At 57.4% G+C, this 15,799-nt stretch overlaps 1 protein-coding gene across 2 annotated transcripts; it reads left to right on the top strand.

Moving 5' to 3' along the window:
• Positions 1-445: 445 nt before the first annotated feature.
• On the top strand, positions 446-15,665 carry GRK6 (G protein-coupled receptor kinase 6). Of its 2 annotated transcripts, none has more exons than XM_030229124.2 (16): positions 446-557; positions 3,485-3,580; positions 6,060-6,172; positions 6,477-6,554; positions 6,765-6,865; positions 8,025-8,117; positions 8,402-8,465; positions 9,045-9,185; positions 9,854-10,044; positions 10,810-10,847; positions 10,985-11,074; positions 11,161-11,369; positions 11,943-12,080; positions 12,293-12,430; positions 12,570-12,704; positions 14,237-15,665. In XM_030229124.2, exons 1-16 carry the CDS (start codon positions 506-508, stop codon positions 14,285-14,287), a joined length of 1,728 nt encoding a protein of 575 aa, XP_030084984.1. In that variant the 5' UTR covers positions 446-505; the 3' UTR covers positions 14,288-15,665. The 2 variants fall into 2 exon arrangements, with proteins under 2 accessions (XP_030084984.1, XP_030084985.1); XM_030229125.2 differs by having other exon boundaries at positions 13,487-15,665.
• Positions 15,666-15,799: the final 134 nt, after the last annotated feature.

The following is a 15,799-nucleotide window of genomic DNA, read 5'->3' as shown; positions in this document are numbered from 1 at the left end:
GTCCGGAAGACCCGCTGAGTCCCGGCTCTGTTTTATATTCACCATTCGGCCCCACCCACCAGAAATCGACCTATCACAACTCGCTCTGTGGCTGAGTGGCAGCTCCACACCCAATCAGATGACGCGGGAGGCGGGGCTCTTCATGTGGGCGTCCTTGACTCTCTGGCAATCCGTCCGGCGCGCCCTGAGTGACATCTCGCCCTCCAATCAACGCCCGCCCCCTCGTCCCGGCAGCGCTTCGCCGATGGCCGCCGGATGGCGTCACTACTCTGGCCCCGCCCCGCCAGCCGCACCTCTCGGAGCCAACTGGAGGGCGGTGGTGCTGCGGGCGGGGCGGGGCTTCCTAAGAGGGCGGGCCAATGGGAGCGCGGCGCGGGAGGAGCGAGGGCAGGCATTGGCCGGGCGGGGCGCGGGGGGCGGGGCGCGGCGGCGGCGGCGGGGGGCGGCGGGCGCGGGCCGAGCGCGGGGAGCGGAGCCGGCGGGAGGCGGCGGCGCCCGCGGGCCCATGGAGCTGGAGAACATCGTCGCCAACACCGTCCTGCTCAAGGCCCGCGAAGGTGAGCGGTGCCGGGCACCGGAGCTGGCGGGGCGGCAGGCCCCGGTTGCGGGCCCCGGTGGTGCCGCCCCGGGGCTCGGCCGGGGCGGTTCCTCCCGGGGCATCGCGGCCTTGGCGGGGAGCGGGGAGGTGGCGGCGCGGGCCGGGCACAGGCATTCGGCTCCCCCGTCCGGCGCGGGGGTTGCCCGGTGCTGTGCTCGCTCCGGGGGTGCTGAGCTCCGTCCCGGGCGGCCTCGCCGCCTCTCCGGTGCAGATCGCCCCATCTGCGTCCCGCCTTGCCCACTCCCGGGGCTGCTCCAACTCCCCCGGCACAGCGGAGAGGCAGCTTTGGGTGCTATAGGAGCAAGAAAAAAAGTTGATTTGAGTCTGGTAAACTGCTGCTTCCCACACACGGGCCGATCCCGAAACTGCGGCGAGGAGCCCCACCCGTCCCGTCCGCCGCATTCACAGCAGCCCCGGCCCTATCTGCGGGGCTCCCGGAGCTCTGCTGCGGCCCCCAGTGCTCCCACTGCTCAGGGCCACGCTGAATTCCAGCCCCCCGTGCGGGATGCAGCCCGGCTGTCCTGAAGATGCAGGGGAGCAGCCTCAGGAGGGGATGGAAAGTGTCACACAGGAGCCTGGTCCTTTGCACAGAAGATCCGCTTCGGCCAGGCATCGATGAGTCCATTAAATCACGTATGTGGTGGGGAAGCACGATCCTCCCTGCCCCGTGGTGTGCAGTTGGCCAGACTGAGCCATCCTGGAGCCTGAGAGCCCCGCTGAAATCCAGTTAGAGGGCTTTGGAGATTAGATTTGTGGGAGCAAAAAGCAGTAAAATTAAATTTACACGGGCAGAAGCATTTCCAAGCTGCTTGAAAACCAGGCTAAGTGTAAGTACTTCTGGCACAGTGACCGTGGTGGACCGTGACGTTCGGGTTCATAATGGCAAGGTTTGGTTCAAAACCAAGCAGCAGGGTTTGTGACCTCCAGGCACGGGGCCCAGCTTCACACGGAGTGACCCGGAGACTGGCTCCTGTTGTGCCCTTGGGGGATGGAGTTTTGGCACTGATGCAGCACGAGGTGCTGGACGGCTGCTGCTCCTGTTTGCAGTTTGCAAGCAGGAACAGCTCGGTGTCCCACTTGTGCTCTTGGGCTGTGAGAGCCACAGGTGTCCATGCTGCCTGCCTGTGGCTCTTCCAGCTGTGACTGAGTGGCCGTGGTGGCCACTGGGGTAAGCTCAGACAGCTTCTGTGACAGGACAGAGCTGCTTTGCAGGCCAGAACCAACAGGGCTGGGATCTTAGCTCCAGCCCAGTCTTTTTGGAGCTTCCTAGGTTGGTGTGGGAGTGCAGAGCTGAGCTGGAATGTGCTATGGGGTTGCTGACAACCACCTTCAGCTGCTGTCACGCTATGACCATGCCCTGTGTTTGGTCTGGCCCAGGGAGGGTGAAGGATCCTTGTCCCCCTTGCCCTGACAGATGGACAACAGACCAGCTCTCATCCATCACCCAGCCCAGAAGCTTGCTCCTGCTGAGCTCTGGGTGGAGGCAGCCCACCCCTTGCCCCATCCCCAAGCCAGGGGTGCTGGGAGGTTGCTGTGTAGGAGCCCAGCTCCCCGCTGCAGTGCTGGGAGGGCGGGGGAGAACCGCGCGTGAAGGGCGCCGGAGCCTCCTTTCAAAGCAAACAACTCAAGGAAATGCAACCTCCGGGTGCTGTGGGGCTTTGCTCTGCCTTTCCTTCAGCTCTCTTGGGGTGAAGATGGCCTGTCCTCCCCTGCCCTCTTTTTGCTGCCCCCATCCGCTTCATTGTGGCTGACAAGAAGGTGTCTGCGCCGCTGGTTTCTTCCAGCCCTGCTCACCCTTGAGTCACTTCCTTCCTGAGTTTGTACAATCGTGCGGCCCAGCTGCTGCTGCTGCAGGGCCAGATGCAGTGCAGGGACCCACGGCATGCCAGGGGCTGGGATCTGGGGCTGGAACCACCTGAGGCTGACCAGGATGGCCCCATCCCACCTGGTTCTCCATGCGAGGCCTCCTGCTGTGTCTAGGCTTTGGGGCTGAACTGCATCTGCAGGGGAGGAAAGTGTTATGAGAGTGTTTCTCAAGAGCTGATAAGTTATGTTCAACCCTTGTGTGATTTCAGAAAGCTGGGCCTTGGGCCCAACTCTTGGCTCGACCACTTTGGCAGGGTGATTTAATGAATTTCCAAAGAGAGGTGGGAAATTGTGTGTGTTGGCACTGGGAAAGCAATCCCTGGAGGTTGGCTGATCCCAGCAATCGGTACTTAGTGCTTGCTATGATGTAAATTTTTTGGTCTATCTAGAAGCTTTCCCACCCTGTCCTACAGCACTGGGCATTTACTCCAGCAGCTGAAGCTGGAGTAATACCTTTTTCTTGGATCTGGATTTTCTGAGGCTGGCTTATCTCTGGAGAAAGGTGGGAGTGTCCCCACTTCAGAGGTGGGAAACTGAAGCAATGAGCCCCAGGCAATGTAGCGAGTTGTCTGTGGAGCCAGGATTAGAGCAGGAATTCCTGTCTCCCAGCTTCATGTCCTCCATGTGAGAGCCCCTCCCTGGAGTAGGCAATCAGTCTGGAATGAGTAGGTGGCATTACTGCAGCAGGAAGAGTTTCACACCAAGCAAGGCATGGCCTGGAGGGGTGATTAGTTATGCAGAGGTGTTGGGGACGGGCCTGGGAGCCAAGAACTGCCGTGGCTGTGGACACTGGTGGGGTTCTCCCATCATGAAAGGTCTTCAAGTTCTTGTCTGGGATTTGTTCAGCAGCCAGAGGTTGGTCTGTCCATTTCCAATCGAGGCTCCAACACTTTGGTCCCACCAGGAGATGTTGTTACCAAGTCAGTCTTGTTTTCCTTGCCTGGACTTCGAGGCAAGGCTAGGGTGCAGTCAGACACCTTTGCTTCCTGACTCATGGTATTGATTTTGTGTGCCCTGCAGGTGGTGGAGGAAACCGGAAAGGCAAGAGCAAGAAATGGCGCCAGATGCTGCAGTTCCCCCACATCAGCCTCTGCGAGGACCTTCGGCAAACCCTGGGTGAGATGCAGGGCTTGGTGGCACTTGTGCACCCTGAGCTGAGTGACAGGGACGTAAAACAGGGCAAATCCCACCCAGGATTACTTGGAGTTCCGAGTGTAGGGAAGAAATAATGGGTAGGTAAGGGGCTGATGATGAAATAGCCACACACCTGTGATGAGCTTCCCTAGGGGAACATCACCTTCTGTGTGCATACAGACCTGCTCCATGCTGCAGAGTTTTGGAGTGTCACTCTGGGGTGAATTTGCAAAAACAACAAAGGTCCTGTTCTCTGTTCTCCCTGGCTGGATTCAGCTCAGCTCCATGGACCTCAGCTTCCAACATTGAAGCAGTGGCTCTTCCCAGGTAAACTGGGTTCTTGCTGTGTGGAGAGGATGAGAACTGGCGTTGAGCAGGGCTTGGCCTATCATTTTCATCCTGTACTTTGTACTCTTCATGGTTTTAATGTTGTTTGTGCAACAGGCTTGGTCCCGAGATCGTGTGAAATTGTTTTGGGGCACAGAGGGTGCAAGTGCTTTGTTTCCTGGGAAGAAGAGAGCTGGTTTAAGTTTTCAATCTGGATTCTGCTGCCAGCTGGAGAGTGGCACAGCACTGGCCTTGTTTCAGAGCAGGTGTCACTGAAACAAATGGGTTTGGGAGGTTTCTGCAGCTCAAATTCCCAGTTCTGCCCTGCCCAGGTTTCCCAGTCCTGGCAGTCCTTTGGGCCCTATGGAACTGTAGTACTTGGAGAAACTCAACCTCACTCATCCACACTGTAACCCTCAAGTTCACAGCAGCCCAGTGCAGGCTGTCCTCACCTCTCTCTGCCACACAACTTGTGCACCATCTCTCAGGGCTGGCTTCACAGCCAGATGTGACTGTGTGATGACTCCAGCCTTGGATTTGCTGCTGGCTTCCTCTCTGGAGCAAGGTGTGAGGGCTGAACAGGGCTTGGGCTTGGGCTCCCATCTTGACCATCCAAATCTCTCCTTTGACTTGCAGTGCCCTCAGCAGAGCTTTCCCTCAGCTTTTGTGCACCCTGTGCCTACAGCCACCCTTCCTGTGGCTGTCATGAAAACTGAAGTTCAGTTTTCCAGCACTGAACTTCACCCATTTGCCAGCGCTGAGTGTTGGTGGTCTCTGTGTCTGCTGTCCTGCTATCCAGGACAGTGACCTTGTGAAGATTTGGGAAGCAAGTCCCTCTCAGCCACTGGCTGTCACCACCCATGTCTCACTTCCCCTCGGAGAGGCACGTGAGAAGTGCTCTGACCCAGGTAGCAGCAGTTTCTCTTGGTTTTCCCATGGGACAGATGACCTTGTTCCTTGTGCTTGGGCACTCTTCGCCTGGAGTGTCCTTCTTTTCACCTCATAGCTTCTGGAAAGGCATTTCTTTCTTTTTCCAGAGTCTTGGCAGGACTGTGGGCACAGTGGGCTGGTTGCCCATTACAGAATTAAGCTTTTTGTGCCCTGACCACAGGGAGTAAGCTCGTGTGAGCCTGGGCAGTGACCAGGGCAGCTGAAAGCTTCTGATCTCGCCGACAGCGAGTTCTGGTCCTCCCCAGCTGAAGGGAACTCCTTCCCCTGCAGACACAAGGAAACCGGCTGGTGCGGCAGAGCTGGTGAGGCCACCTCCTCCCCCACCACAGCCCGCCTGGCTCTGCACTCTCCTGCACCCTCAGGAAGCTGCAGCTTCCTCGGGAGAAACTGCTGCACAGGGAGGGGAAGGCTGAGAGTACCCAGCGCTGGGATCCCCTCGGTGGCTGCACATCTGCTCTGCAGGCAGCCCTCGGTGGCAGTGGCTGTCACAGAAATGCGTTCTGGCCTGGGATCAGACGTCTCCTGAGTGGAAGGGGAGGAAGAAAGCAGAGAACTGGAAGTGCTCTGGATAGTCAAAGGCGTTTGTGTGTGGGCTGCCAGAGTTTAGAGAGGGGTAGGAGGAATCTGCAAGAGTTGATGTACGAGCAAGTGGCTGTCCCATGGAGAGGGGAGTTCTGACTGCTGTGTGTACATCAGCAAGGCAACTGTGGGAATGGTGCCTCCCATTTTGATGCTGCTGCTTCCAGCAGGGTCTTTGGGAACACAAGTGGTTTGAAGGAGTCATCAGAACAGCTCTTGGCCTGGAAGATCTGCCTGGAGATAAGCTTGGTGTGCTCTTCATGTTGCAAGGAAAGTTGTGTGTCTGGAGTAGTTGGTTGATCTCTGAGGAGAGAGGAGAGAGCCTTTAGGCAAGCAGCTGATATGGGGGTCCTTTGCTAGGAACAAGAGGTTCAGGCTGAACAGAGCAGCAGGTCAATCCTCTTTCAGGGAAGAGGGTCTTCCATAGGGGAATGTAAAACCTCGGCAATGTCCCTTGTCCCACTGGATGCGCTTCACTCTCCTGGGAGTCTCAGGCTGGTGGCACCTGTCAGCAGCCCAACTGAAGAGTCACAGTACCCCAGTGCTGCCTGGGCTGGGACTGCTCCTTTGGGATTTGTTGGGGTGACCTTCTCCTCGTTTGCAGAGCGGGACTACCACAGCCTGTGCGAGAAGCAGCCCATCGGGCACATGCTGTTCCGGCAGTTCTGTGAGACGCGCCCCGAGCTCTCACGCTGTGTCAAGTTCCTGGATGCTGTGGTAAGAGCAAAGCCCATCAGGCTTCACTGGGGGAGGCAGGGATGTTCCTGACACCCTGGGCATGAACTGGTTGGCTGGGTGCTCCAGCAGGTACTTCTGGGCAATTGGGTACTCCTGTAGGAAAAACCTATGAGTTGGAGCCTGGATAGTGCTGGGCCTTTGCTTAGGGAGATGTTTGCTGGAGATTTGGCTTTCAAGGAAAGCATGGGAAACTTTGGGCAGAGGGTGTTGCTGCTCCACAGCTGTTGTCCAGTAGCAAGGCTGGGTTTCTGGCTGGAACTGCCCCTCACTCTGCTCTTTCCAGGCAGGGTACGAAGTGGCTCCAGATGAGAAGAGGAAGGAATGTGGGCAGCACCTGATTGAAAAGTACTTGAAGCCAAATGTGAGTAAAAGGGTTGTGTTTGCTGCCTGCAAACACAGGCAGGGTAGAACAGCCGGAAAGCCAACAGCTGACATTGCCCATGTCCTGCCACAGCCAACATGCTGAGCCACCACACCACCTCACAAGCTGCCATGCTGCTTTGCCCACTGACCCTAAAGCAGGATCCTTGTGCTCTGCTCCCTATGTCTGACTCCTTCCCTTTGTCCCCAGAGTGAGGACCACGTGCCTGAAGTTCCCTCACAGCTGGTGGATGCCTGTTGTGAGAGGCTGGAGCAGGAACCTTCCAAGGAGCTCTTCAAGGAATGCACTAAGTAAGTTGGAGGGCTGGGCTGCAGGTCCCCTGTGGTCCCTTCCTCTGGGAGAGTGAGAGCTGGTGCTGAGGCTGGGGCCTGGGGAGTTTTGGGCCAGCAGTTTGAAGCCCAGCTCCAGGAAAGCAAGCACAAGGGTATCTTGGGCTCTGGGAGCCATGAGCTGCTGCAGAAACCTCTGTCAGTCCTCCCAGCTGGAGTTGCCATTTGGGAAGACCCTGTACCAATGCTATGCCCAGTGTTGTGCCAGGATCTTGTAGGATCCTGCTGAGCTGAGCCCATAGCTGCAGTCTGTGCCAGCTGTCCTGTCCTGCCTGCTGCAGCGGTGGCTGTTGTGGTTGGGTCACTCTGGCTGTTCTGCAGGGGTCTAAGGTCACCTCTGTTCCCATCGCAGGAGCAGTGGCCGAGGTCCCTGCTCCGGGTGTGAAGCGGAAGCTCTTGGGCAAGCCGGGCTTGCAGCCTCACCCCTCCCTGCACAGTAGCTGGAGTGTGTTGCCTCACTGAGCTCAGGGCTGTGGCAACACGTTTGCTGCAGTCTTCTGGGGCGCGTTAGCTCCGTGTGTGGTAACCAGTGTCGTGTCTGAATGCAGAGCCTCCAGGCTGGGCCCTGCCTGCTCTTGGCAAGCTCTGAAAGGGGAGAGCCCATCCGCTTCTCCTTGATGCGTGTTCCCAGTCTAGACACTGTGTCTAAGGCTCCTCAGTCTGCTGGGCAGCCCTGGCACTGCTCTCCAAGGCAGTTAGCTCGTTGGATCAGATCCCCTGTGGCCTTTTGTGCTGGATATTCATCTGATAGTGAACAGCTCAGTGCCTGGTGCTGAATGTTGCTAGCAGCTGATTACAGCCTGTGTGAACATTTGCCCTGTGAGCAGAGGGGCAATTGCAGAGTCCTATTGTCCCTCTTTATCCTGAAGCCCTGGCTGATGCCAAGAGGCCACAATTAGCAGTGCCAGCCAGGTCCCAGGGCGCTGCATTTGTCACGGTGGTACCTCCAACGCGCCTTCCTTTTGCAGCGGGCTTAGCATGGAGCGGGGCTGTGTGGGTGATTCTGCACAGGGATGGCAGAGTCTTTGGGGGCTGTTCACCTCCTCTTTCCTGGGGCTGCTGGCTTTTTCCAGGGCTGTGACCAACTCTCAGGAACCGTGCTGGCTCTGCTCTCTCCTAGGCTTATCCACGACTACCTGAGCGTGGCTCCCTTTGCCGACTACCTCGACAGCTTGTACTTCAACCGCTTCCTGCAGTGGAAATGGCTGGAACGGTAACGCTCCCCTCACCTCTGGGGAACCTGCACCTTCCTCACACAGCCTGCCTGAGGGCTCCCTGGGGCTCCTTCCCATGCTGGGCCCTGGCAGGAGCCAAGAGCCCGGCCTTTGCTGTCCCTCATGGCCCTTTACTGGTACAAACAGCAGCCCCAGCCTTGCTTGCTTCGCAGGGAGGCAAGGCTGGGTTGGGCAGAGGTTTGGGGTGAGCCACAGTCTGTCAGGCCAGGGCATGGAGCCCTTTCACTGCTCACATCTCACTCTGGTTTCCTTTCCCTCACAGGCAGCCAGTGACCAAAAACACTTTCCGCCAGTACCGTGTGCTGGGTAAGGGCGGTTTTGGGGAGGTGAGTAACCACGGCTTCCTCTGCAGTCAGGGTACCAGGCAGCCCCTATTGCCTGCTGCCAGAGACACATCTGGGTTGGCCATCAGGGTGCCACCAGCTGCTCCAGCACATGGAGGCAGGTGCTGCTGGCTGTGGGGGCTCTGTGTTGAGCTGTGTTTTGGGCCTTGTGCCACCTGCCAGCTCTCCCTGAGAGGCAGGAGCTCACCTCTGACCAGGTGTTGGAGGTGTGGGAGGTGCTGTGTGAGGTTGGTAGCACGAGCCCTGTGGTGTCTACTGCTAACTGGGCAGAGTCAGGTCAGTTCCCTGTGTCTCAACAGGGCAAACTGCACTCCTGAAAACTTCCTGCCAGGCTTCCTTCTGTTTATGGAGTGGCCTTCTGTCTTCCTAGCTATCAGCCATGGTGCTGCTAAAGGTGTTTAAGGCATTAGAGCTGGCTCTGCTTCTCTGTAACATCTGGAGCTGTCACTGTGTCTTTGCTTTGACAATGGGCTTCTATGCCTTCCTGTGCCTCTTCCTGAGAGCAGAACCTAGACCCCCACTCTGGAAATGGGAGGGTGCTGAGCCTTGTCCTCCCTCCAGGTGTGTGCCTGCCAAGTGCGTGCCACAGGGAAGATGTATGCCTGCAAGAAACTGGAGAAGAAACGGATCAAAAAGAGGAAGGGAGAAGCCATGGCCCTGAATGAAAAACAGATCCTGGAAAAAGTGAACAGTAGGTTTGTAGTAAGTACATAGGAATTGCTCTCACTTTGCTGCAATGCTGGATTCTTCCTCCAACCAGCCAGCCTGGCACCTCTGTGCCCCTCACCTGCTGTGGAGAGGCAGGAGCAGGCTCTGTCCATGGTGCAGGGTCCTGGTGGCTGCACATCTCTCATAAGGCTGGGGTGTGGCAGGACTTTACTGCCTCCACAACATGCCCCCAGAGTCAGCCCCAAACACCCATCTGGTGTTACAGGTGCCTTTGTGACTTTGGGGGCACAAGTAAACAGTGAGAACTGTCTCTCCAGACAGTGGTCTGGGGAGAAGCCCAACCCTGAGCTGTTTGATTGGAAGCTTTGCCTTGGTGCACTTAGGTGTGGAAAGCCTGAGCCTCCCTTTGCAGAGGGTTCATCAGATGCTGTCCCAATGTTGCTGTTGAGTGCTATCTGCCCATGGGGGGAAGCAGCTTTGGCTTGGGGAAAGTGTCCTCCCTGTCCAAGGAAAGCTGGGGGTGTGCTGGGACTGCTGGGTGCTGCCATGTCCTCCCTGGGTTCACACAGTTCCTCCTCTGCTGGCAAAGGCCCAGCCCTGAGCCTGCGAGTGGCTGCTTGGGTGGCAAAGAGTCCATGGGGGTATGGGCACCTCCCTCTTCCAGCTGTGTCTTCTAACAGCCTTTCTGCCCTGAATTGCAGGTGAGCTTAGCCTATGCATATGAAACTAAAGATGCTCTCTGCCTAGTGCTGACCCTCATGAATGGAGGGGACCTCAAGTTCCATATCTACCACATGGGAGAGGCTGGTTTTGAGGAGCCCCGGGCAGCTTTCTATGCTGCTGAGATCTGCTGTGGCCTGGAGGACTTGCACCAGGAGAGGATTGTGTACAGGTGCGTGCTCCCTGGTCCCTGCTGGGAGAGCTTGTAGGGCCAGCAGCAGCAAGAAGGTCCCTGCTGCTCTTACCAGCTCAGCTGGGTCTGTCTGCTCAACAAAATAACCTCAGGCTTGAAAGCAGCACTGAGCTGAGTGAGAGGAATTGGGAACAGAAAGCTGATCTTGTGGGAGAAAGGGAGACCTTAGCTTGGCTTCCTTGTGCTGGTAAATGATCGCCAAGAACAGGATGTGATCATGCTGTGAATGGCTCAGGGCAGGCACTGAGCTCCCTGGGCAGTATTGACACTAGAACAAAGGAGGGTGGGCTGCCCCAACGTGCTCAAGAGCTGGGGAGGAGAGAAAACAAGTGGATTGACTGTACTCACAGGGGTGTGATGCAGTGTTAGGATAGCATGGCTAAGCACTGGCCAGGAAGTCCCTTCTGGTCCTTCCTTGCCCTGAAGCAGGATAAGAAGAGAAGCCTCTGCTCCTTCTCAGTTGTGTGGCCTGCTTCATACTGAGTTCTGCACTTGCAAAGAGAGAACCATCCTCAGGCTCAGTGTAGAGGGTTGAAGGTTGTTGTGTTCCACCTCTCTGCCCAGGAGGGGAGAGCTTGCAGGGTCAGCCCTGGGACAGAGGGTGAGGGGAAGGTTATCTGTGTGCCTGAGGCAGGGGCATTGCATCCTAAAGTTGCTTATCTGTGACTTGTTGAGATGTGGCTGTTGCTCGTGTCCTTTGCTTTGACAACAGGCTTCTTGCTAATCAAGTCCCTTCCGTCCTAGGGACCTGAAGCCAGAGAACATATTGCTGGATGACCATGGTGAGTGCAGGGTCAAGAAGAGCTGTGAGCCTGAGTTTTTTATTACTCTGCTTGAACCGGGGTTACCCTGTGTTTTTGGCAGCTTCAAACACTGCCCCCTGACTTTCTCCTGTTAACTCGTCCCCTCCTCTATGCAGGTCACATCCGTATCTCAGACCTGGGACTGGCTGTGCATGTGCCAGAGGGCCAAACAATCAAGGGCCGGGTGGGGACAGTTGGCTACATGGGTAAGTGACCCTGCTTTAAGCAAAAAGTGGTTCCAAAGATGTGCTCTCTGTGCCCTCACACATCCCTCACCCCTGCTCCTCCGCAGCCCCGGAGGTGGTGAAGAACGAGCGCTACACGTTCAGCCCGGACTGGTGGGCTTTGGGCTGCCTGGTGTACGAGATGATCGAGGGCCAGTCCCCCTTCCAGCAGCGCAAGAAGAAGATCAAGAGGGAGGAGGTGGAGCGCTTGGTGAAGGAAGTGCAGGAGGAGTACTCGGAGAAGTTCTCGCCCTGCGCCCGCTCCCTCTGCACCATGGTATGGCTCTGCAGCCCTGTCCCTTTACTCTCTGCACCATGGTGTGGCTGTGCAGCCCTGTCCCTTCACTCTGCACCATGGTGTGGCTGTGCAGCCCTGTCCCTTCACTCTGCACCATGGTATGGCTCTGCAGCCCTGTCCCTTCCCTGTACACCATGGTATGGCTCTGCAGCCCTGTCCCTTCACTGTGCACCATGGTGTGGCTGTGCAGCCCTGTCCCTTCACTCTGCACCATGGTGTGGCTGTGCAACCCTGTCCCTTCCCTGTACACCATGGTGTGGCTGTGCAGCCCTGTCCCTTCCATCTACACCATGGTGTGGCTGTGCAGCCCTGTCCCTTCACTCCCACCACTCCTGTGCGTGCAGCAGCAGAACACCAGGGCTGCTCCCTGCACAGGTGACAGCCAGCTTCCCTTGTTTCTGATAAGGCAGCACAGGAGGATTCAAAGTGCCTTCATTCCTTGCCCAGCTGCCTAGCAGGCCTGTGCTCTCCCCAGAACACACTGCAGAAACCCAGGGCTGCTCCTGCACAGAGCACCCTTCACCCTGGACGTTGATTTCTTTTGTGTCACAGCTCCTGTGCAAAGACCCCTTGGAGCGCCTGGGGTGCCGAGGAGCTGGGGCCAAGGAAGTGAAGGAACACCCTCTCTTCAAGCACCTCAACTTCAGGAGGCTGGAAGCAGGCATGCTGGACCCTCCCTTCAAGCCAGATGTAAGTGCCCATCTGTTCCTGACCTTTTCAAGGGAAGAGAGAGCCCTGGCATGGGGAGATGGGGCCCATCCCCTTCCCTGGACCTGGCAGAACAGGGGGCCAGCAAGCTCTGGGCTGCAGAGAAAGGTGGCCTTGGCGTAGCCATGAGCAACAGTTGGAGGTGGTGGCATCAAGGTGGAGCCTGGCATTAGAGCAATCTTTGTGCTGCACAGCCCCAGGCCATCTACTGCAAGGATGTGCTGGACATCGAGCAGTTCTCCACGGTAAAAGGGGTGGAGCTGGAGCCCACAGACAACGACTTTTACCAGAAGTTTGCTACAGGAAGTGTGCCAATTCCTTGGCAGAACGAGGTGGGTCCTTGCTCCTGCTTGTGCCCATCATGGCCGAGGGCAGTGTTCCTGTGCTGTCCCCACTGCTCTCATGCTCTGCTGAGCCCTCGGTGATGGGCTCCATGCAGCAGTTGCTGCAACCTTCTTTTCCCTCTTCCAGATGATCGAGACAGAGTGTTTTAAGGAGCTGAATGTCTTTAGCGCAGATGGCACAGTGCCCCCAGACCTGGACTGGAAAGGGCAGCCTTCTCCACAGCCCAAAAAAGGGTTACTCCAGCGCTTGTTCAGCAGACAGGTAAGGGTTTGCCCAGCGTTTCCTCCCCAGCCAGTCTCCCAGCAACAGTGATCCTCCTCCTGCCTGTGCCAGGCAGGTCTGGCAGGGAGGTGGGCATGAGAGGGCAGTGAGCAGTCTCCCCTAGTGCTGGGTGGCCAGACCCTAGGGCTTTCAGGGGCACCATGCAAGGCTGCAGGGAGCCCTTGTCTGGCTGGCACTCCCCGTGCTGGGGAAGTCAAGGGGGCTGGAAAGGAGTGTCCTGGCTAAACATGCTGGAATCACCCAGGCAAAGGGATGGTGAAGACTATAAAATATTTAATCATCTCCCTTCTGACATGAATAATACCATCCCTGAATAAGTCCTTGCTCTTGGAATAGGCTGTCTGGGCTCCCCAGAGCACTTTGCCAGATCTTGAGCCAGGCAGAGAGCAGCACTTTTGAGGGATGAGGAGAACAGAAACATCTTGCAGCTGCTGTGGGTTTGCTTGTCTGCCTATTTCCTCTGCCTGGGACAGTCTTTGTCTTCTTTCCAGGCCTGGCAAAGCCTGGGCTGCTGCCTCTCAGCAGCTGTGTGCAGCTGTAGGACTCCAGCATGGTTGGCTCTGGACCCACTCAGCCACCTGGTGCTGACTCCTGCTCCTTGGCAAGCTCAGAGTTGTACTTTGCAGTTCAGTGGCTGCCCTAGCCAGAGCCAGCTCTGGGGATACCCAGCCCTTCCCGAGGCAGCCAGGACCTGCCAGAGGATGGGCAGCTGTTGGTAGAAGGGGTTGAGCTGTGATTTCCCACATGTTTTCTCTTTCCAGAGGTGAGCAGTCTCTCCTGGCTGCTCTGCTCAGGGAAATACCCGGTGGCTCACGGACATGGCAAGATCTGGGAAAGAGGAGTGTTATCCTTCAGTGCCTATTCCCTTCCCCTGGCAGAGCACAACCTGCTTGTTGTTCTAACTGCCCCCTGAGCCACTAATCCAGCATCCCTGCTCTTGCTGCCTTTGTGGGGGAGGCCTTGCCCTCAGCTTGAGCCAAAGTTGCCCTTGCACTGCCACTGCTGGGAGTTCTGCTCCCAGGGGGCTCTGGGAAGTTTCCTTCACTCCTCTCCGGATGTCCGGGACACATAGAAGGGTTGAGAAACTGTGAAGGGTTTGGCATTGCCCCGTGCTCAGACTCCCATTTCAGCAAAAAGGGCTTCAGCTGCTCTCGTGGCCAGCTGAGTCCTGAGCGGGGCCAAGCGTCTGTGCTGGCACTGAGCTTGTGTCCCTGGGTGGCTGCAGTCCCTGGAGCCCAGCTTCCTCACAGCTTCTGAGCTAGCCAGCTGTGTGCTCACCAGTCTGCCTGCCAGAGGCTGAACCTCCAGATGCAGCTGGACCGTTCTCTGCAGTCTGGGGGTCCCCTCTTGTCCCTTGCCTCCATGTAACTCTCCTGCACACAGGCTGGGAGGGAACCTGGCCATCCCTGCCAGAGGGCAGCTGTAGGCTGGGTTGTGTGACCGTGCTCACCCTCTGCTTGCTGTGCTCCTCTCTCCCTCCCTCCTCCCTCCCCTTGCCCTTCTGACTTCAGGACTGTTGTGGAAACTGCAGCGACAGCGAGGAAGAGCCCACCCGGCTGTAGAGCACAGCTTGTTCTCCAGCCCCTGGGACCACCTTGCCTCTCCCGAGTGCCCAGCCTGAAGGACACGGTCGCAGTGGCCCCACAAGGTGGATTTGTTTACAGTTTTATACGTCTGTATGTGAAGACTGTGAGGATGATTCCAAGGCTGGCAGCCGCACACGACTCGGGTTGAGGTGCCTCTGACCATGGGCAAGCCCTGAGACAAACCCGGACGCTTCCAAATCTGCCACTTGGGATGGTGCTGCTGCTGCTGCCGCTCCTGTCCCGGGCCCAGGGTGGGAAGAAGGGAGGGGTGGTGCCAGCGTGGGTCGAGGCCAGGCTGGAGCAGCTCTGCTGACACATTCCACGGTGCTGAAGCAGCACTGCAGGTTGGATGTATATTTATATATGTCGGTCTGTACATATCACATGTTGGGATTTAGTCTATGGGTGGGGGCCTGCACTGCCCCCACCCTGTCACAGGCACAAATGTCCTCCTATGGGAGGAGTGACTGTCCCAGCTTTGTTCCAGGGAGTCCTGGACAGAGGCCTTCTGTGCCTTGAGGTGTCTAAATCATCTTTCCTGGACCTTTCTGGCCGTGCTGAGGTGTCCTGGCTCCAGCGGAGTCCACTGCTCAGCCTCGAGGCACAGGAAAGTGCTGTGCCAAAGCGTCCCCCATTGTGTCCTGGCAGCAGAGCGTCACTGCCATGTCCTCGTGTCCCTGTCTGCTGGAGCCTGCTGCCTCCTGCCTCGACTCACACGTGCTGCCAGCTCCAGTGAGCTCATCCCGAGCCCCTCTCCAGACCACTGGCACAGCTGGACACAGCCACTCCCAGGCACCTGCTGCTGCTGTGGCACAGGGTTGGTCTGATCCTGGCACACTGCAGGGTGGTGGCAGCGCAGTTCTACCAGCTGTGGACCTGTGCATTCCAGAGGTGTGGCCATCCCCAGGCCCAGCTCAGTGGTGGTGGAGCAGACACATAAAGGACCCTGCTCTCAGGGAGCAAAGCCGTGATAAAGGGAATGTCCCTCCTGGGATCATATGAAGCTGTGACCCAAAAGTGAGTGGGCTGGGACCAGCTTAGTGTGTGTCCCCAGGGGTTCTGGGCAGCCAGCACAGCTCCTGCACTGACAGGCAGGAGCCCTCTGTGGGGAGCAGTGTGGGGATCAGCCCACCTCTCCATTCAGCTTGTCCTGTCCCCTCTTGTGTACACTTGTCCCAGCTGTGTCCTGAGCAATAACTTGTCCTTCCTCTGTGTGTGTGTGCACACGTGCGTGCGTGTGCTGCTGCCTCTGCTCATTCTGAGCCAGGCCCCCCAGGGGGGCTGAGCACCTACTTGGACCTGTGGTATCATTTGCTTGCCTTGCACTAAAGTTGGAGAGTATTTAAATTTTTAACCTTTTGTTATGTGTAAAAATTTGATGTGCCTTGTATTGCTCTCATGTCATGGGGGACCTGCTCTGGGCCATACAGGGTTGGTGGCTGTAAGAAGGGGAGTTGGGACCTCGTTTCTGGGCTGCCATGGGCTCTG

Source organism: Serinus canaria, chromosome 13 (assembly GCF_022539315.1).
Source record: "Serinus canaria isolate serCan28SL12 chromosome 13, serCan2020, whole genome shotgun sequence".
NCBI lineage: Eukaryota > Metazoa > Chordata > Aves > Passeriformes > Fringillidae > Serinus > Serinus canaria.
This window is presented reverse-complemented; position numbering and strand designations above follow the sequence as displayed.

Excerpts from the sequence above, each read along its gene's own strand:
- GRK6 (XM_030229124.2), top strand. The coding sequence starts at position 506 with ATGGAGCTGGAGAACATCGTCGCCAACACCGTCCTGCTCAAGGCCCGC. Across the intron at positions 9,186-9,853 it reads AAGTGAACAGTAGGTTTGTA|GTGAGCTTAGCCTATGCATA; the intron begins GTAAGTACATAG and ends CCTGAATTGCAG. Across the intron at positions 12,431-12,569 it reads CAATTCCTTGGCAGAACGAG|ATGATCGAGACAGAGTGTTT; the intron begins GTGGGTCCTTGC and ends TCCCTCTTCCAG.